Source organism: Syngnathoides biaculeatus, chromosome 8 (genome assembly GCF_019802595.1).
Source record: "Syngnathoides biaculeatus isolate LvHL_M chromosome 8, ASM1980259v1, whole genome shotgun sequence".
Lineage (NCBI taxonomy): Eukaryota > Metazoa > Chordata > Actinopteri > Syngnathiformes > Syngnathidae > Syngnathoides > Syngnathoides biaculeatus.
Genome location: NC_084647.1, coordinates 30,863,646 through 30,878,670, shown reverse-complemented (window position 1 = coordinate 30,878,670; position 15,025 = coordinate 30,863,646). Strand labels below are relative to the sequence as shown.

Below are 15,025 nucleotides of genomic sequence, written 5' to 3'. Positions count from 1 at the left end.
GTCGCCACACACCAGTATCACACCTAGGATCAGAGAAAGTTTCATGGCTTGTCAAAAAAAAAAATCAAAATACAACAGCAATTTCCATTAGTTTACTTTTTATATAACTCGTTCGGCCAACTTCCACAGTTTTATAGCGGACATCATTTTTCTCCCTGAATTTGATATATATGACTTTCATTTTGTGTACTTTTATATCTGCACTTTTAAACATCTTTAACTACAGTGAACTGTGTAAACGGAAGTTTACTGCTCTGTAACAATTAATTGCATACTCTCCGATAATTATTGATAATTTATGATAAACTAGTAAGCTTGGGTGATATAGCCTTAAACTAAAACCAAATATTTTTCCCCCACAAAATTGGATTTCCAAATACATCTCCCTTTCCTTAAACCATTTAACAAAAAATGGAAACCAAAATAATTACTGTCATGGTGCCACTGTCTGTTGCTTACATGCAAATCCAGTCGCCTTTTGGCGTAACGTGCCGTTTTGGACTCAAAATAGCCAACTTACTTATATTATCTACTGTGGAGCCAATGAGTTTGTATATGTAGTGAAGAAAATGAGTATTTGAACACCCTGCTATATTGCAAGTTCTCCCACTTAGAAATCATGGAGGGGTCTGAAATTTCATTGTAGGTGCATGTCCACTGTGAGAGAGATAATCTAAAAAGAAAAATCTAGAAATCACAATGTGTGATTTTTTTTAACGATTTATTTGTGTGATACAACTGCAAATAAGTATTTGAACACTTGTCTGTCAGCAAGAATTCTGAGCCTCAAAGACATGTTTGTGTACTTTTAAAAGTCCACCTCCACTCCATTTATTATCCTCAATCAGATGTACCTGTGTGAGGTCGTTAGCTGCATAAAGACACCTGTCCACCCCAAACAATCAGTAAGACTCAAACTTGTAACATGGCAAAGACCAAAGAGCTGTCCAAAGACACCAGAGACAAAATTGTACAACTCCACACGGCTGGAAAGGGCTACAGAGAAATTGGCAAGCAGCTTGGTGAAAAAAGCTCCACTGTTGGAGCAATCATGAGAAAATGGAAGAAGCTAAACATGATGGTCAATCTCAATCGGAAGGGAGACCCATGCATATCACAGTAACACAGCTTTTCCATCCCCTGGTTAGACGGAGAGTCGATATTTGAGTGCAGGGAGACTGGTGTCAATGAGTGCAATAGTACAGTTTCTCTGTCCTTGTCATGGTCTATTGCCAGAGCTTGTTTGTTTGGTTGCTCTGAGTGCTGACTATTGGCATAAAACACACACTGTCAGCAGTCCTTTTTGTCTCCGCACTAGTCTCAATGACACAAAAGGACAGAAAATGTACACTTATATCAGTGGACCTGGCTGTGTCCACAGCAATCTCTCTCTATCAAGATTGTGGTAGCAAACAATTCCATTGAAAAAAAAATATTTCACGTGGGACACCCCTGGTGATGACTTAATGGAGCCGTATCGTTCACGTGGAAGCAGCTCGCCCTAACTTAGCCTAGCCTACCTCACAAACAACAAGACGTGTCCGTAATTAAATATTGGCCGAGGAGGAAAACACTAATCGCTAGTACCTGCACGACCTGCTAAAACCTACATATCGTATACAACGAGGTCCGTGAGTACTGGTAGTACTAGGAAGGTGGGCAAGTGGAAACACAGACTTAAACTTGTAGTTTCGCCTAGACTACCTTGGCTTAACTGGCTAACAACGAGACGGGTTTGTGATCAAAGTGTTACTGTTGAAGAAACATCGGACGTGAGTAACTGCATAACTTGTACAATCTACACAACTTGTACAGTGTATCAAGTTTAATGCTGTTAGCACGCTTTATCCCAATTTTAGGCGTACGCTATACATTCTTTAGTATCTTTAAAAGGTGAGTATATTTTCAGCCTTTGACTTTTTACTTGTATGACAGTTCAGGGTAAAAGTTACATTGGGCATTGCACAGGTAATCAGGGTTTTACTATTGTTGCACCAATAGTTGTATTACCCAGCATTTGTTCACTTTAAATAGTTTCAAAAGAGGAACATTTATGAGTTAAATCTGTGTGCCAGAATGAACTGTGTTTGACAGAGGTTTCCACTGTTTGTCTTTCTATCTTGATCACCACTCTATGAATTCAGTGATATGGTTAGCTGGTCATCCAGAAACCATATTGTTTCTGTTGCTCAAGGAGTCCGAGTCATTTTTTGTCAGAGTGAGCTCTAAGCTGTTGGCACTTAAAAACACTGTTCCCATTTCAGATTTGTTCAAAATCTTCAAGAAGAAAATTCTGATGCTCACCAACTGAAGTAGGTAGTAGGGTGAAGCTAAATCCCTCTCCAAAACGTCCGCTGAGTCAAGTTTATGTCAATGCTTAGTCCCAGTGCACGCCTTCAGACAGACATTCCCTGACTGTGTGAACGGTTGCTCTCTGAGTTTGTCAGTTGTGGCAGACCTTCTGCAATGTGGTTTTTCAAGAACAAATGCCTTTGTGAGAAACCTTCCATGGGTAATGTACATTGTACTATGCATTAGAGGAGTGTCACAGCCATAAGGTTTCTCAAACTGGCAGTAAACTCCAGTCAGGAAAAGAAAAACCTCTTGACAAGCAGAAATTTTGAAAGGTTGCACCAATGTTAATTATTGGACAATACGTTAGGAATTACAAAACCTGCAACACCTAAGCTGGCAAATACCCATGGCCTCCCTTCTTCCCAGATGATACCGCAAAAAAAAAATAGAAAATGGGAACTATAAAGTGTCTTCCAGAACACCCTATATTTGGTATCTAAACCGCTTTTTGTAAGAGGGAAAAAAGTAAACAGAAGATTCTCTGACTCCTGCAGACAGACATTCCAGGGACTCAATTGGACTTAGTTATGTATTAAACCACTGGATAAAAAGGCCAAAATCCTCCTCTGATATACAGAGTATCTGATGCCTCCAGAATATATCGCATTATGAGACAAAACTGTCATCAACACAGAGCCCAAACATAGGTTATTTGTGATGTAAAATTAAGAGTGCAGCTCACGTCTGACCTCCCTTCGAAGTTCCTCTGTGTTCCTCAGCCAGCAGCAACTCAGCTCACTCAGCTCCAGGATTGGCTGCACTTTCAATCGCACAGTGTCACCCGACTGGCGGATCATCTCAACTATCTCATCCCGGCTCTTGTTCTCTACATTGCGCCCATTTATCTCCACCAGTCTGTCTCCTGGCACCAGACCAAGCACCAGATCCTTTGTACCTGCACCAGGCTCAGCAAAGTGAACAACCCGCCTGTAGACTCCTCCGTCTGGACTGCGATCTAGCATGGTAGTGCGACGCAAAGAAAATCCAAAATCTCCTGTGTTACGACGTTGAAGTACCAGCTCACGTATCTCGGGTGCACTCGGTGCAACAACAGCTGGCAGCTGTAGTTGCACAGGGAAAGTTTTGTCAACCAATTCAGGGATGGAAAACTGACTGACGGTAGGTTTTGCTGTCTGTTGGTTGAGGTTATGTTTGCGCAGCATGTTGAAGAGGATACTCTCCCCTTGTAGAGAATCAGAGTTCTGGCCTGAAGGTGTGGAGACTTCAGAGGAGCTTTCTTCTCTGCTTCTTTGGGAAAAGGAAAAGCGTTTCATCATTTGACCCATCTGAGAAGAATTCTGCTTAGCCAGTGAGCCAAAGTGAGCTACACGATCTCGTACAGAGTTGTGATGATCCTGTCCCCCGCCATCACCCTTCAGGTCATCATTTGAGCTAGCAGTGCTCAACTGCTCATCCAGAACCATACTGCTTCTGTTGCTCAAGCAGTCTGATTCAATGTCAGTCAGAGTGAGCTCTGAGCTGTTAGCCACTTTGATCGGAATTGGGTTGGAGATCTCCAGTTTGTTCTTGGAGTCACGCTTTGCCTCTCTTTTCAGGTTGAAAAAACCTCGCCGCATGCTCATCTCCTCCAGACTTCGAAGCTCTGCAGCAGACATCCTCTCCTTCTTATCTTTCTTTTCCTTTCTTCCAGAGTCCCTCTCCTTATCTTTTTTCATCAGATTGAACATATTGATGAATTTTATACAAAGTTCTCCACCTAAGTGGCTCTATTTTCTTTTTTGAGAGCGAAGACCAATACCAGGTACCTATACTCCGCTGAGAGAAATACCCTGAAGAAAAACAGAAATTGTCAATTATCAAATTGTCAATCACAGAACAAAACATTGTCAATGTGAAATTATATAAATGGTTAAGCAATCAGTTATGATACTGTACACCAGGGGTGGGCTAATATACACAGTTCAGTAATATCACAATTTTTGGTCATGGTTTTTGTTTCAGTTGGGTATACGCTGACTCTGAGTAAAACCAGTAATGTCTCATACATACATCTAAAGGTAGCAAGATTGCACAGCTGTAAAGCGTTGGCCTCACAGTTCTGAGGTCAAGGGTACAATCCTGGGCCCGCCTGTGTGGAATTTGCATGTTCTCCACATGCCTGCGTGGGTTTTCTCCACGCAGTCTGTTTTCCTCCCACATCCCAAAAACATGCAACATTAATTGGACACTCTAAATTGCCCTGAGGTGTGATTCTGAGTGCGACTTTTGTCTGTCTCCATGTGCCCTGAAATTGGCTGGCAACTAGTTCAAGGTGTGACACGTTGTCCTGGTCCCTGCAATTGTCAGAAAATAATCCCTCAATCAACTCAAATAAATGCTCAACGATGGTATAACATTTTATCAATACTGTTGATAACACATTACAGTCTTAAATCAATAAACTATTCTACACTAACAAAAACATTTTTTGCATTAAATATTTGTGCATAAAACGTTTGTGCTTCGTGCAATTTATCTACTATATTACACATCCTTGGCCAAGACTTCAAAAGAAGCATCTGACTCATCTCCAATCTGAAAAACATCCATTCTAGCTACCTTTGGTCCATCACTGTCAAACTCATCAATGATGAATTGATCCGGATCTGGTGCCCCCTTCTTTGCATCATGAAGAGTGATCCCATCTTCCTCCCACAGCATGTCATCCTCTGTGCCATCCATGGCATTTGTGAGAGGATTTTTTTTTTAATCCCAAGAGTCTTGGTTCCCTTTATTACTCATTATTGTCAGCGCTTTGATGGGAAGGTCCACAGTGCTGCCTCTTGTCCCCGTTCGGCTACAATCTGTAGCAGCTCTTCATAGCGTCAGGTCGGCATCAAAACGAAAGCTCAAACTACATAGAAATCAGGGTTATGGGCACTTTTAAAAACAGTGAGCATTTCAATTGTGTGCGTTATCCATTTTTTTTTTTCATGAAATTACTACATAATTTCAGCTCACGTTAATCCGGTTTGGCCGCGTCATCGGCCGGAGTGATGACACATTTCTTTTAAAAGCGGCTGCACAACTAGCTTTTGTAGACATTTTTTTTTTGTCTTTGTTTAAGTTAAAACAAGTTCAGGGGCAGTCGTTTCTGATGTTTGGTGCAGTAGCAATGAAGATGCTGCGCTAACGATCCTAAAATGGCAAGCTCCCCTCTCTTCCGCAGGAGGTCAGAGTTCAGAGTTCAGGTTGGTGGCACACATTACCATAATATATATAAATCTGTAACATGAGACATCAAATGTCATATCGAAATTTATATCGATCAGTCACATTTGAAAAATGCACGGGTGTGGTGAGTCATGGTCACAGATAAAGTTGTGGGTGTGCTCGTGGATGATTTCATAAACGTTAACTAAACAAGCCTGCTCCTAAAGAATCAGTATTCACCCGGAAACAGGAAATGGAAGTTAACAGTACTGAGCATGTACAGAAGTGATGCCAAAAGCACATGTTCCGAGCTGCTTCACGTACTGAAAGCGCATTTACGTCAAAAGTCATCAACATAATGAGCCATGGCAAAGGAAACTCAGTTACACCAGGGGTGCTCAGTGCTTTGATCGTGAGGCAGTTTTGGTTGCTCATGTGACAGCGTGCCCGTCCCCCCCAAAAAGACTACTGTCCACCTCGTCACTTGATTCAGGTGTGGCCAATACGTGGAGCGCATCCACATAAAGCCGCGTTCTAGCAATCCGGCCTCCTATTTCCGGCAGTCGCAGCGATGTACGTGTGCACACCACACCACCAACCACTCCCTGGTTGATTGCAAGAGGGTGGTTTCTTGAAAAGTACATCTTGTGGGTTAAAAAAAAATTGGTCACCCTTGAGTTACATCGAAGAAATTTCTGGGATATAACACAACTAATGTTTCAGTATCTCACTATAATAAATATGAGATTGTGATTTACTTTGACTTGATCTAAGTTCTCATGTTAGACTCTCCATATCATTTTCCCCTGTGGTACCATTATCTTGAAGTTGAAAACTGTTCCCCTCTCCATGCTTTAGGAAAGAATAGATAATCTACTGGTAGCTTTCATCAATGGATTGACAATAGATAGCACCATAAATTACATGGAATTCTAACAATACATCATGAGGAAATTAAATGATTTGATTATATGAATATTTAGTTTTAAAATTGAATGTCGATTGACCTCTTTAAAAATGTCTGTCTCAGTCTGTGCAGTATCAATAAATTATGATTATGGTATGAGGTAACAACTACAGTGAAGAAAATAAGTATTTGAACACCTTTCTATATTGCAAGTTCTCCCAATTAGAAATCATGGAGAGTCTGAAATTTTCATCGTTGGTGCATGTCCACTGTGAGAGAGAAAATCTAAAAAGAAAAATCCAGAAATCACAATGTATGATTTTTTTTAACGATTCGTGTGACACTGCCAATAAGTATTAGAACACCTGAGAAAACCAATGTTAATATTTGGTACAGTAGCCTTTGTTTGCAATTACAGAGGTCAAACGTTTCCTGCAGTTGTTCACCAGCTTTGCACACACTGCAGGAGGGATTTCGGCCCACACCTCCACACAGATCTTCTCTTGATCAGACAGGTTTCTGGGCTATCGCTGAGAAACATGAAGTTTGAGCTTCCTCCAAAGATTTAATATAGGGTTTAGGTCTGGAGACTGGCAAGGCCACGCCAGAACCTTGATATGCTTCTTACAGAGCCATTCCTTGGTTTTCTTAGCTGTGTGCTTTGGGTCATTGTCATGTTGAAAGACCCAGCCACGACTCTGACTGAAGGAAAGAGGTTTTGTCCCAGCTAATCACAAAGTGCAGTGGTGAATTGTACAAGACAGTTCCTCTCCTGTCTCCTTGCGAGCTGTCAAACTTGAACTGGTGTCTTTGCTTCCTTTTTGTGGTGTTCAATGAATGTCTAATTGGTAAACCTGACAACTAGGTATCACCCAAATGGTCATTGACAGACTTAAGACGGGCCTTGACATGTGCTGGTTTAAGCAGGGGAACCTTTCGTGCCATGCATGATTTCAAACCATGATATCTGAGTGTATTACCAAGAGTCACCTTGGAAACGGTGGTCCAAGCTCTTTTTAGGTCATTGACCAAGTCCTGTCGTCTAGTCCTGGGCTGATTCCTCACCTTTCTGAGGATCATTGAGACCCCACGAGGTGATATCTTGCATGGGGTCGACTCCGATTGAGATTGACCATCACGTTTAGCTTCATCCATTTTCTACTGATTGCTCCAACATTGGAGCTTTTTTCACCAAGCTGCTTGGCAATTTCTCCGTAGCCCTTTCCAGCCATGTGGAGTTGTACAATTTTGTCTCCGGTGTCTTTGGACAGCTCTTTGGTCTTGGCCATGTTACAAGTTTGAGTCTTACTGATTTTTAAGTGGGAGAACTTTCAATATAGCAGTACTTATTTTCTTCACTGTACATACTCGGGTATAACAACTCAGTAAGTTATTTCAAGGTCTTGAGAGTCCATCCCTAATCACACCCGTAACTTTATCAGGGATGAGAATGAACAATTTGGGAAAACACTGAAAATGTCTGCATTGGGGGGGACGAGGGGCACCCCCCTTTGGGCATGAAAATTTTTTATAAAACACATTGTTAAATGGTGAGCTCTGGTTACTTCTAACAGTGTAAATACAGGGCAATCATAATATTTTGAAAACTTAAGATATGAGTCCAAAAAAAAAAAAAAAAAATTTGCCAAACTTCAGACATAAAAATGTGAACTGAGTGAAATTTATATCAAATGGGCTACTGCACTTACAGGTTATACTCTTGTTACTTCTAACAGTGTAAATACAGGGAAATCATAATATCAGGGCAAAGCTGATAGTCAAAGTTCATAGTCACAGTATACATAACACCCTCAATTTCAAATTATACTCTTTTCACCTCCAAGACATTCTTAGCCAGCTCTTCCTTTAAAATAACTCGTACTCAATTTCTCTTCCCATCTACTCCATGATAAAATAACTTAAACCCTGCCCTTAAACTTCTAGCCTTACTACCTTTCCACCTGCCCTCTTGGATGCACAATATAGCAACCTTTTTCCTAATCATCATGTCAAATAACTCCTGAGCTTTTCCTGTCATAGTCCCGACATTCAAACTCCTTACACTGAGTTGTAGGCTCTGCGCATTCTTCTTCTTCTTCTGACGACGAATCGCTTTTCTCATTATTTTTGTCTTCAACCCACAGTAGCTGAATTTCACTGACACCCTGCAGGTTAACGGTGCCAGGGGTGGGTGTTGTTAACCCAGGCCACGGCCGATCTGGTAGGGGATTCTTTTGATGAACGCTCATATTTGTTTGGCAAAGTTTTACGCCGGATACCCTTCCTGAAAAAACCCTCTACATTTATCTGGGCTTGGGACCACCCAACAGATTGCACTGGCTTGTGCCCCCATGGGGCTGCATTGCACTAAGTCAGATTACTGGATAAAAAAACTGATTTTTACGATCACTGGGCTTTATTTTGTCAACTCAAATACACTCGTTACCATGTCAACGTCAACAAGAGTGGATCGCGCGAACTGTATTATAAGGACAAAATGGGGGAAAAACATGTGCTGGTGGTCAACGGTGCTCACGAGAGGACTTTCATTCAAGGCTTGTTTGAGGTACCATAATTTCTCGAAAATAATGTGCAAATTACAAAAATATTTTCAAAAAGTTAATAAGAGTGCATTGTATTTAGGTATGGATGAAAAATAAAAAATACAATCACATTGTATAGTTGTATACAGGTACATAGAATGGTAAAAACTGTATACATAATGTATACATTTCAATATGATATTCAATGTCTTATGTTACACATTTATATATATTTCGCTCATGTGTGCCCCCAACCTGAGCTCACAGTTCTGAGGACAACCTGTGCTCCCTGAGCTCCCCGGGGAGCTTGCAATTTACAATTGTTAGCGTAGCATGCTTGTTGCTACTGCACTAAAGTTCAGAAACTACTTCCCATGAGTTTGTTTTAACTTAAACTAAGACAAAAAATGTCATCTACAATGGCTAGTTGTGCAGCTGCTTTTAAAAGAAATGTGTCATCACTCGTGCCGATGACGACGCAAACCTGTAGCGTGGCAGTCCGAAACTACGATGGGTCAATGACTTCAGGTGGGTATCAAAACAACGTGAGCTCAAACTACGTAGTACGAGTGTCATGGGCACATAAAAAAAACGGGAGCGCGCACACAATTCAAATGTTCACTTTTTTTTTTTTTTAAGTGTGCCAATTACACTCGTTTCTACGTAGTTTGAGGTCACGCTGTTTTGACAGCCACCTGACGCCATAGTGAAAGCTGCTACAGATTGTAGCGGAATAGAGGGAGAGACGCTGTGCTGCTTAACCAAACCTCTTGGGATTCAAAACATGTTACCTCACAAATGGTATGGATGGCACAGAGGATGACATGCGGTGGGAGGAAAATGGGATGTTCATGATGCAATGCAAGAGGCACTGGTACTGTACCAAGTCATCAACGATGAGTTCCACAGCGATTCACCAAAGGTAGGTACTATGGATCTTTTTCGGATTGGAGAGGAGTCAGATTCTTCTTTTGAAGGCTTGGCCAAGGATGTGTAATCTAGTTGATACACTGCACTATGCACAAATATTTAATGCAAAAAACTGTTTATGTTAAAAAACAGGATAAGTGGTGTTGACAATTAATGAATGGAAGGATGTTGGTTGGTTGGTTGGTGGGGTTGGGTTGGGTTGGGTTGGGTTGGGTTGGGTTGGGTTGGGTTGTTTCTGTTCTGACAATTACAGGGACCAGGACAAGCATGTCCTGTGGCCTGTCCCAAGATTATATTACCGCTACATCATCACATGCACAGTGATTAATATGAATGATTGTTGCACAGAAAAGTTTTTTGAAAAACAATACAAGTACAACCCTAACAAAATATAAATACAGATCATTCCTAAAATTCTGAGCATATGGGTAGGGGCAAATTGGTGGTGCGCATTGTACATTGGTAAAAGGGTTTTCCTGATTTTTTTGTTAGGTGAACTTTGGGGGTGCGCATTATACTTCAAGATGCATTATACTGGAGAAATTACAGTATGGTCACAGACTTGTAATACGCCTCACAAGCAGGTAACAAAATGTTATAAAATGTGCGTAAATATGCTGCTGTTCTGTTGAATCATGTTCTAAAGTTTTGGTGTGGGTGAAGTAATTTAATTAAAATAGTTATTTCATTAAAGTAAGTTACCAACCATTATTGTGTCTGTTGGAATATTGGTTTGATCTGACGAGAGCAATGATTTCCAATCTTTATGGAGCCAAGGAATATACTTTGCAACTGGAAAATCTCACGGCACATCAACAAACAAAAATGTCACCAAAAGTACATACATTACTGCCATCTAATAGAAGACCATTTATTTGTTCTGTCAGTCCCTATACCTCATTGGCATAAATAGATGAACAAAGAGACATTATTTATTGTAAGTATATATTACTTGACCAATTGAAGTAAGAATAATTTTATTGTGTTGTTTTTCCATAATTAAAAGATGTTTCGCAATAGCTTCGTATATGTTTCGCAATAGCTTCGTATATGTTTCGCAATAGCTTTGTATAACCTAAAAGACGATCGCAATAGTTTTGAATAACCAGCAATGTCATAAAAGGATGTTTGGATAACCAGCAATGTCATAAAAAGATGTTTTTGTGTTATATGATGTCGTGCAACGCCATCTGTTGGTAACAAAGAATAGTGTGGCGTCAGGCGGGATGAATTGGCCACTCACCCCTCCTTCCGCACACGCTTAGAGTATAAAAGGAGAACTTTAGATACTCTCGGTAGAGTCTGCTGCGGGTTGCGTACGGACGCCCAGCCGGTATTGAAGCTGCTCTACCTGGAGTGTTGGCTCTCCCTCCTATTGGCGCACGGTAAGAGCTGTATATTCTTCTAAGAGCTGGTTGGATATTACTTAGCTTCATACCACGTGATTTGTGCTTGTGCTTGTGTTACCATTTCTGTGTGGGACCAATAAAGTGCCAATTGTTGGTAGCCAGAAGTGTGTCTTGTCTTCATTTCTGACTGCCTATCTCCGACGAACCTATTAAAATTTGATACCGAACTCCTGAGCGAGGTATCAGAAATGTTTTAAAACACCAATTAAGTACACCCCGCCTGGGTGGAGTTTGCATGTTCTCCCAATGCCTGCAGGAGTTTTCTCCGGGAACTCCGGTTTCCTCCCACATCCCAAAAACATGCATTGCATTGGAGACTCTAAATTGCCCCTACATGTGTGATTGTGAGCGCGACTGTTGTCTGTCGCCATCTGCTCTACGATTGGTTGGCAACCACTACGTAGTGTACACTGCCTTCGGCCCGATGACAGCTGGGATGGGCTGCAGCACTCCCGCGACCCTCATGAGGATAAGCGGCTCAGAAAATGGATGGATGGAATTAAGTACACACGTACATACAGTAAACATGTCATTTAAATAGACACATTGCTCAATCTTGTGATCGGATTGCTGATTGGTTATCGTTTTTTTAAACCTGCTGATCGTTGATTGGCCCCAAAAATTCTGATCATGTAAAGCCTACACATTACATCTCAACTGAAAATAACACTGCAATTCAGAAAAAGAAGATCACACCAACAGTAAAATATGGTGGTGGTAGTGTGATTGTCTGGAGCTATTTTGTTGCAAAGACATGGGCAGTGTGCTGTGAAAAAAAATGCAACCTAGAATTTAACTCTTTACCCAAAAATCCTGAAAGACAATGTTCAGGCATCTGTTCGGGACCACAAGCTGAAATGAAGTTGGGTTATTCAGCATAACAATAATAAAAACACAGCAGGAAGTCCACATCTAAATATCCTTCCTTCCATTCATTAATTGTCAACACCACTTATCCTGGTTATGGACACGCACGCTATTTAAATAAGAAACTTAAAAAATCCAATCTTCTCAAACATCTCTTTTATTTTATTTTTTTTACAGAAAATATGATAATCAGGGACACTGATTTAGACAACTTGTGTGCAAAACCACTAATAAAACGCTCAATGGCAATGCTGCTGTAATTTCCATTCATTGAAAAATGTTTCTCTGCTTGTATCAATACCAATGTCACGCCCCCAAGAGCCATATATCCCAGTCATTCATGAGCTCCACCCACAACACTGCAAAAGAGCCAGTCATATAAACCTTGAGGGAAACATTACAAAAACTTTCATTTTCAGGTGAGGGCCACAAAATTTCATCTCGCAGGCCCCCAGTTTGAGACCACTGTCCTACAGCCTCTAAGAGATTCAATGCAAGTTATTACAAATACTTGATTGCAGTTATTGCTGTCAAGTGTGGCCTAATAACTTATTGGATTTGGGTGGGGCAATGATTTTTTTCACACAGCCATGAAGATTTGTATTTTTCTCCTCCCTTAATAATAACAACCTTCATAAAAGCAAACAATAAAAAAAAAAAATCAGGAAGCAGGGAAACACTTCTCGACCCCACTGTACTGGTTTTAGCCCTTTACCTACACCATCATAGCACTTTACACAGCCTTATGTTCACACAAGAATTGATGGCTGCTCCCAGGCCGACTGGGGGCAGATTCGGATGCATCATCTTGCTCAAAGGACACTGACATGCAGACAGCTAGAGCCAAGATTCAAAGCGATGACCCTTTTGTAGGTGGATGGCCTGCTCTACCAACTCATCAACAACAATAAAAAACTATTCATATTTGTATACAAAATGCTTGAGTCCAACACTGAATCAAGATTACACTGCAGACCTCCTTAATTAAAGAAGCCATTCAACATGTAAGTGGCCATGGAAATACCCTACGTTGAGCCTTTCCTGAACCAAAGCACATTCTTGGCTCCACTTCTGTTTCGCCATAAATTAAAAATCCGGTTGAGATTGTTTTTCTAGCTACGAAACCATCCTGTCACATACCAACCTTTGTGACACGTAAACAATCGCTCGAGTTGAGCGGAAGTAGAAATATTAATCATGGCATGCGGACAGTATTGGTCTTCCCAGTATGTGGTTAATCCTTGCTAATTCATCGCTAAATCGATGGTTGCTCAACAATATTTCTCCATAAAAATGTAATGTGTGCTATCGTGTATATGATACTGAAACACCTAAAGGAGCTTTTTGTGGAAATACAGTACTTGAAAAGGAGCTTTTTGTGGAAATACAGTACTTGAATCCTTTACTCCACCCACGGCAACAAACTATAATACAATTAGGGCAAGAGTCTCTCTTTAATAAGCACGTCATTAAACCCAGCGGCTGCTGTTTGTTAAGCTCTCGCTTATTTAGCTACTTACTGAGCTGCGGGCAAAAGGATCCCAGCACCCAAGTACTGTACAAGAATGCAACATTCGGTCACCCCCGTGTGCATTGTGCAACGTATGGAACAAAAAGAATGACAGCGCTATGTATCTAGGTGTAGCTTTGTTAGCTAGCTGAGCTGCTGTTAGATAGGCATAGGGACTGTTGAAGCTACATAATGGTGATTTGCCATGTCATCGCAACCCAAAAAGATCTTCAAGTCAAAACCACAAGGATAAGTTTAACTTTTAGGCAGGGAATAAACTCAATAGCCTGCTAACATAATTGATATTAGTCACAACCTGAGTTTCTGTCCTAGTTTTTTTTTTTTTTTTAAAGAACATCCTGGAACGCATTGAAATGTGAATACGATCCAGTCCGCCTGGCACCACACTGCTGCTAAGCCAAATATTTGCACAGTACACGCAATTCGTCAGAATCAAAGGAATATACTCACTGTTCACTTCAGCAAATTGAGCAGCACTGGTAACACGTTCCAGGGTGCAGTTCCGAAGGCAGCCTCTGCCTTGTAACTAAAACGTTTGACCGTCTGTAGCTGTTCCCAGTCCACTGACTAGAGGGGCCGACGGACGACACCTGCTGGCCAATATTCGGCGGCAACACCCGTAGATGTGTAGAAGTATTTCCTAACATGAGTAGACAGCAGTTCTGGCATTCTCTGTTACATAAAGTGCACTACTAAATGTGAAGTATTCCAGCGTATTACGGTTTACATTACAAATTTAATACTTGAATTATGAGCGAACGTGACACAAATCAATTTTTTTTTAAACAGGTGTCCCACAATAACGCTTGGACCACTGTGGCTTTTGCGAATACCTTAATGAGTTACGGCTGTAGCAGTGTTATAGGCTACTGAAATGAGCACAATACCATCCATCCATTTTTGAGCCACTTATCCTCACAAGTGTCGTGGGAGTGCTGGAGCCTATCCCAGCTGTCATTGGGCAGGAGGCAAGATACACCCTGAATCGATTGCCAGCCAATCGGAGGGCACATGGACAGTGCACTCACAATCACACCTAGGGGGAATTTAGAGTCTCCAATGAATGCATGTTTTTGGGATGTGGGAGGAAACGCAGGCACGGGAAGAACATGCAAACTCCACACACGCGGGGCCAATGCATCTCATATATAACATGTAACAAACCTCATGTTTGGTGAACAGCAGAGAGAAACAACCATCTGATGGAAGCACACCGTGATTGGTGAGTATCCATCCATCCATCCATTTTTAGCAGCTTATCCTCACAAGGGCCGCGGGAGTCCTGGAGCCTATCCCAGCTGTCAACGAGCAGGAGGTGGGGTACACCCTG

General features: G+C 41.3%; 1 protein-coding gene across 5 annotated transcripts in view; it reads right to left on the bottom strand.

The window, feature by feature from the left end:
* myo18ab (myosin XVIIIA b) overlaps positions 1-14,280 on the bottom strand; it is a 243,461-nt gene extending 229,181 nt beyond the window's left edge. For all 5 annotated transcript variants that reach the window (XM_061827954.1, XM_061827956.1, XM_061827957.1 and 2 more), the window contains exons 1-2: positions 14,146-14,280; positions 3,045-4,145 (exon numbers count right to left, since the gene is read on the bottom strand). In XM_061827954.1, the coding sequence (XP_061683938.1) occupies positions 3,045-4,043 (999 nt within the window). In that variant the 5' untranslated portion in view covers positions 4,044-4,145; positions 14,146-14,280. The remainder of the gene's footprint in view (positions 1-3,044; positions 4,146-14,145) is intronic.
* Positions 14,281-15,025: the final 745 nt, after the last annotated feature.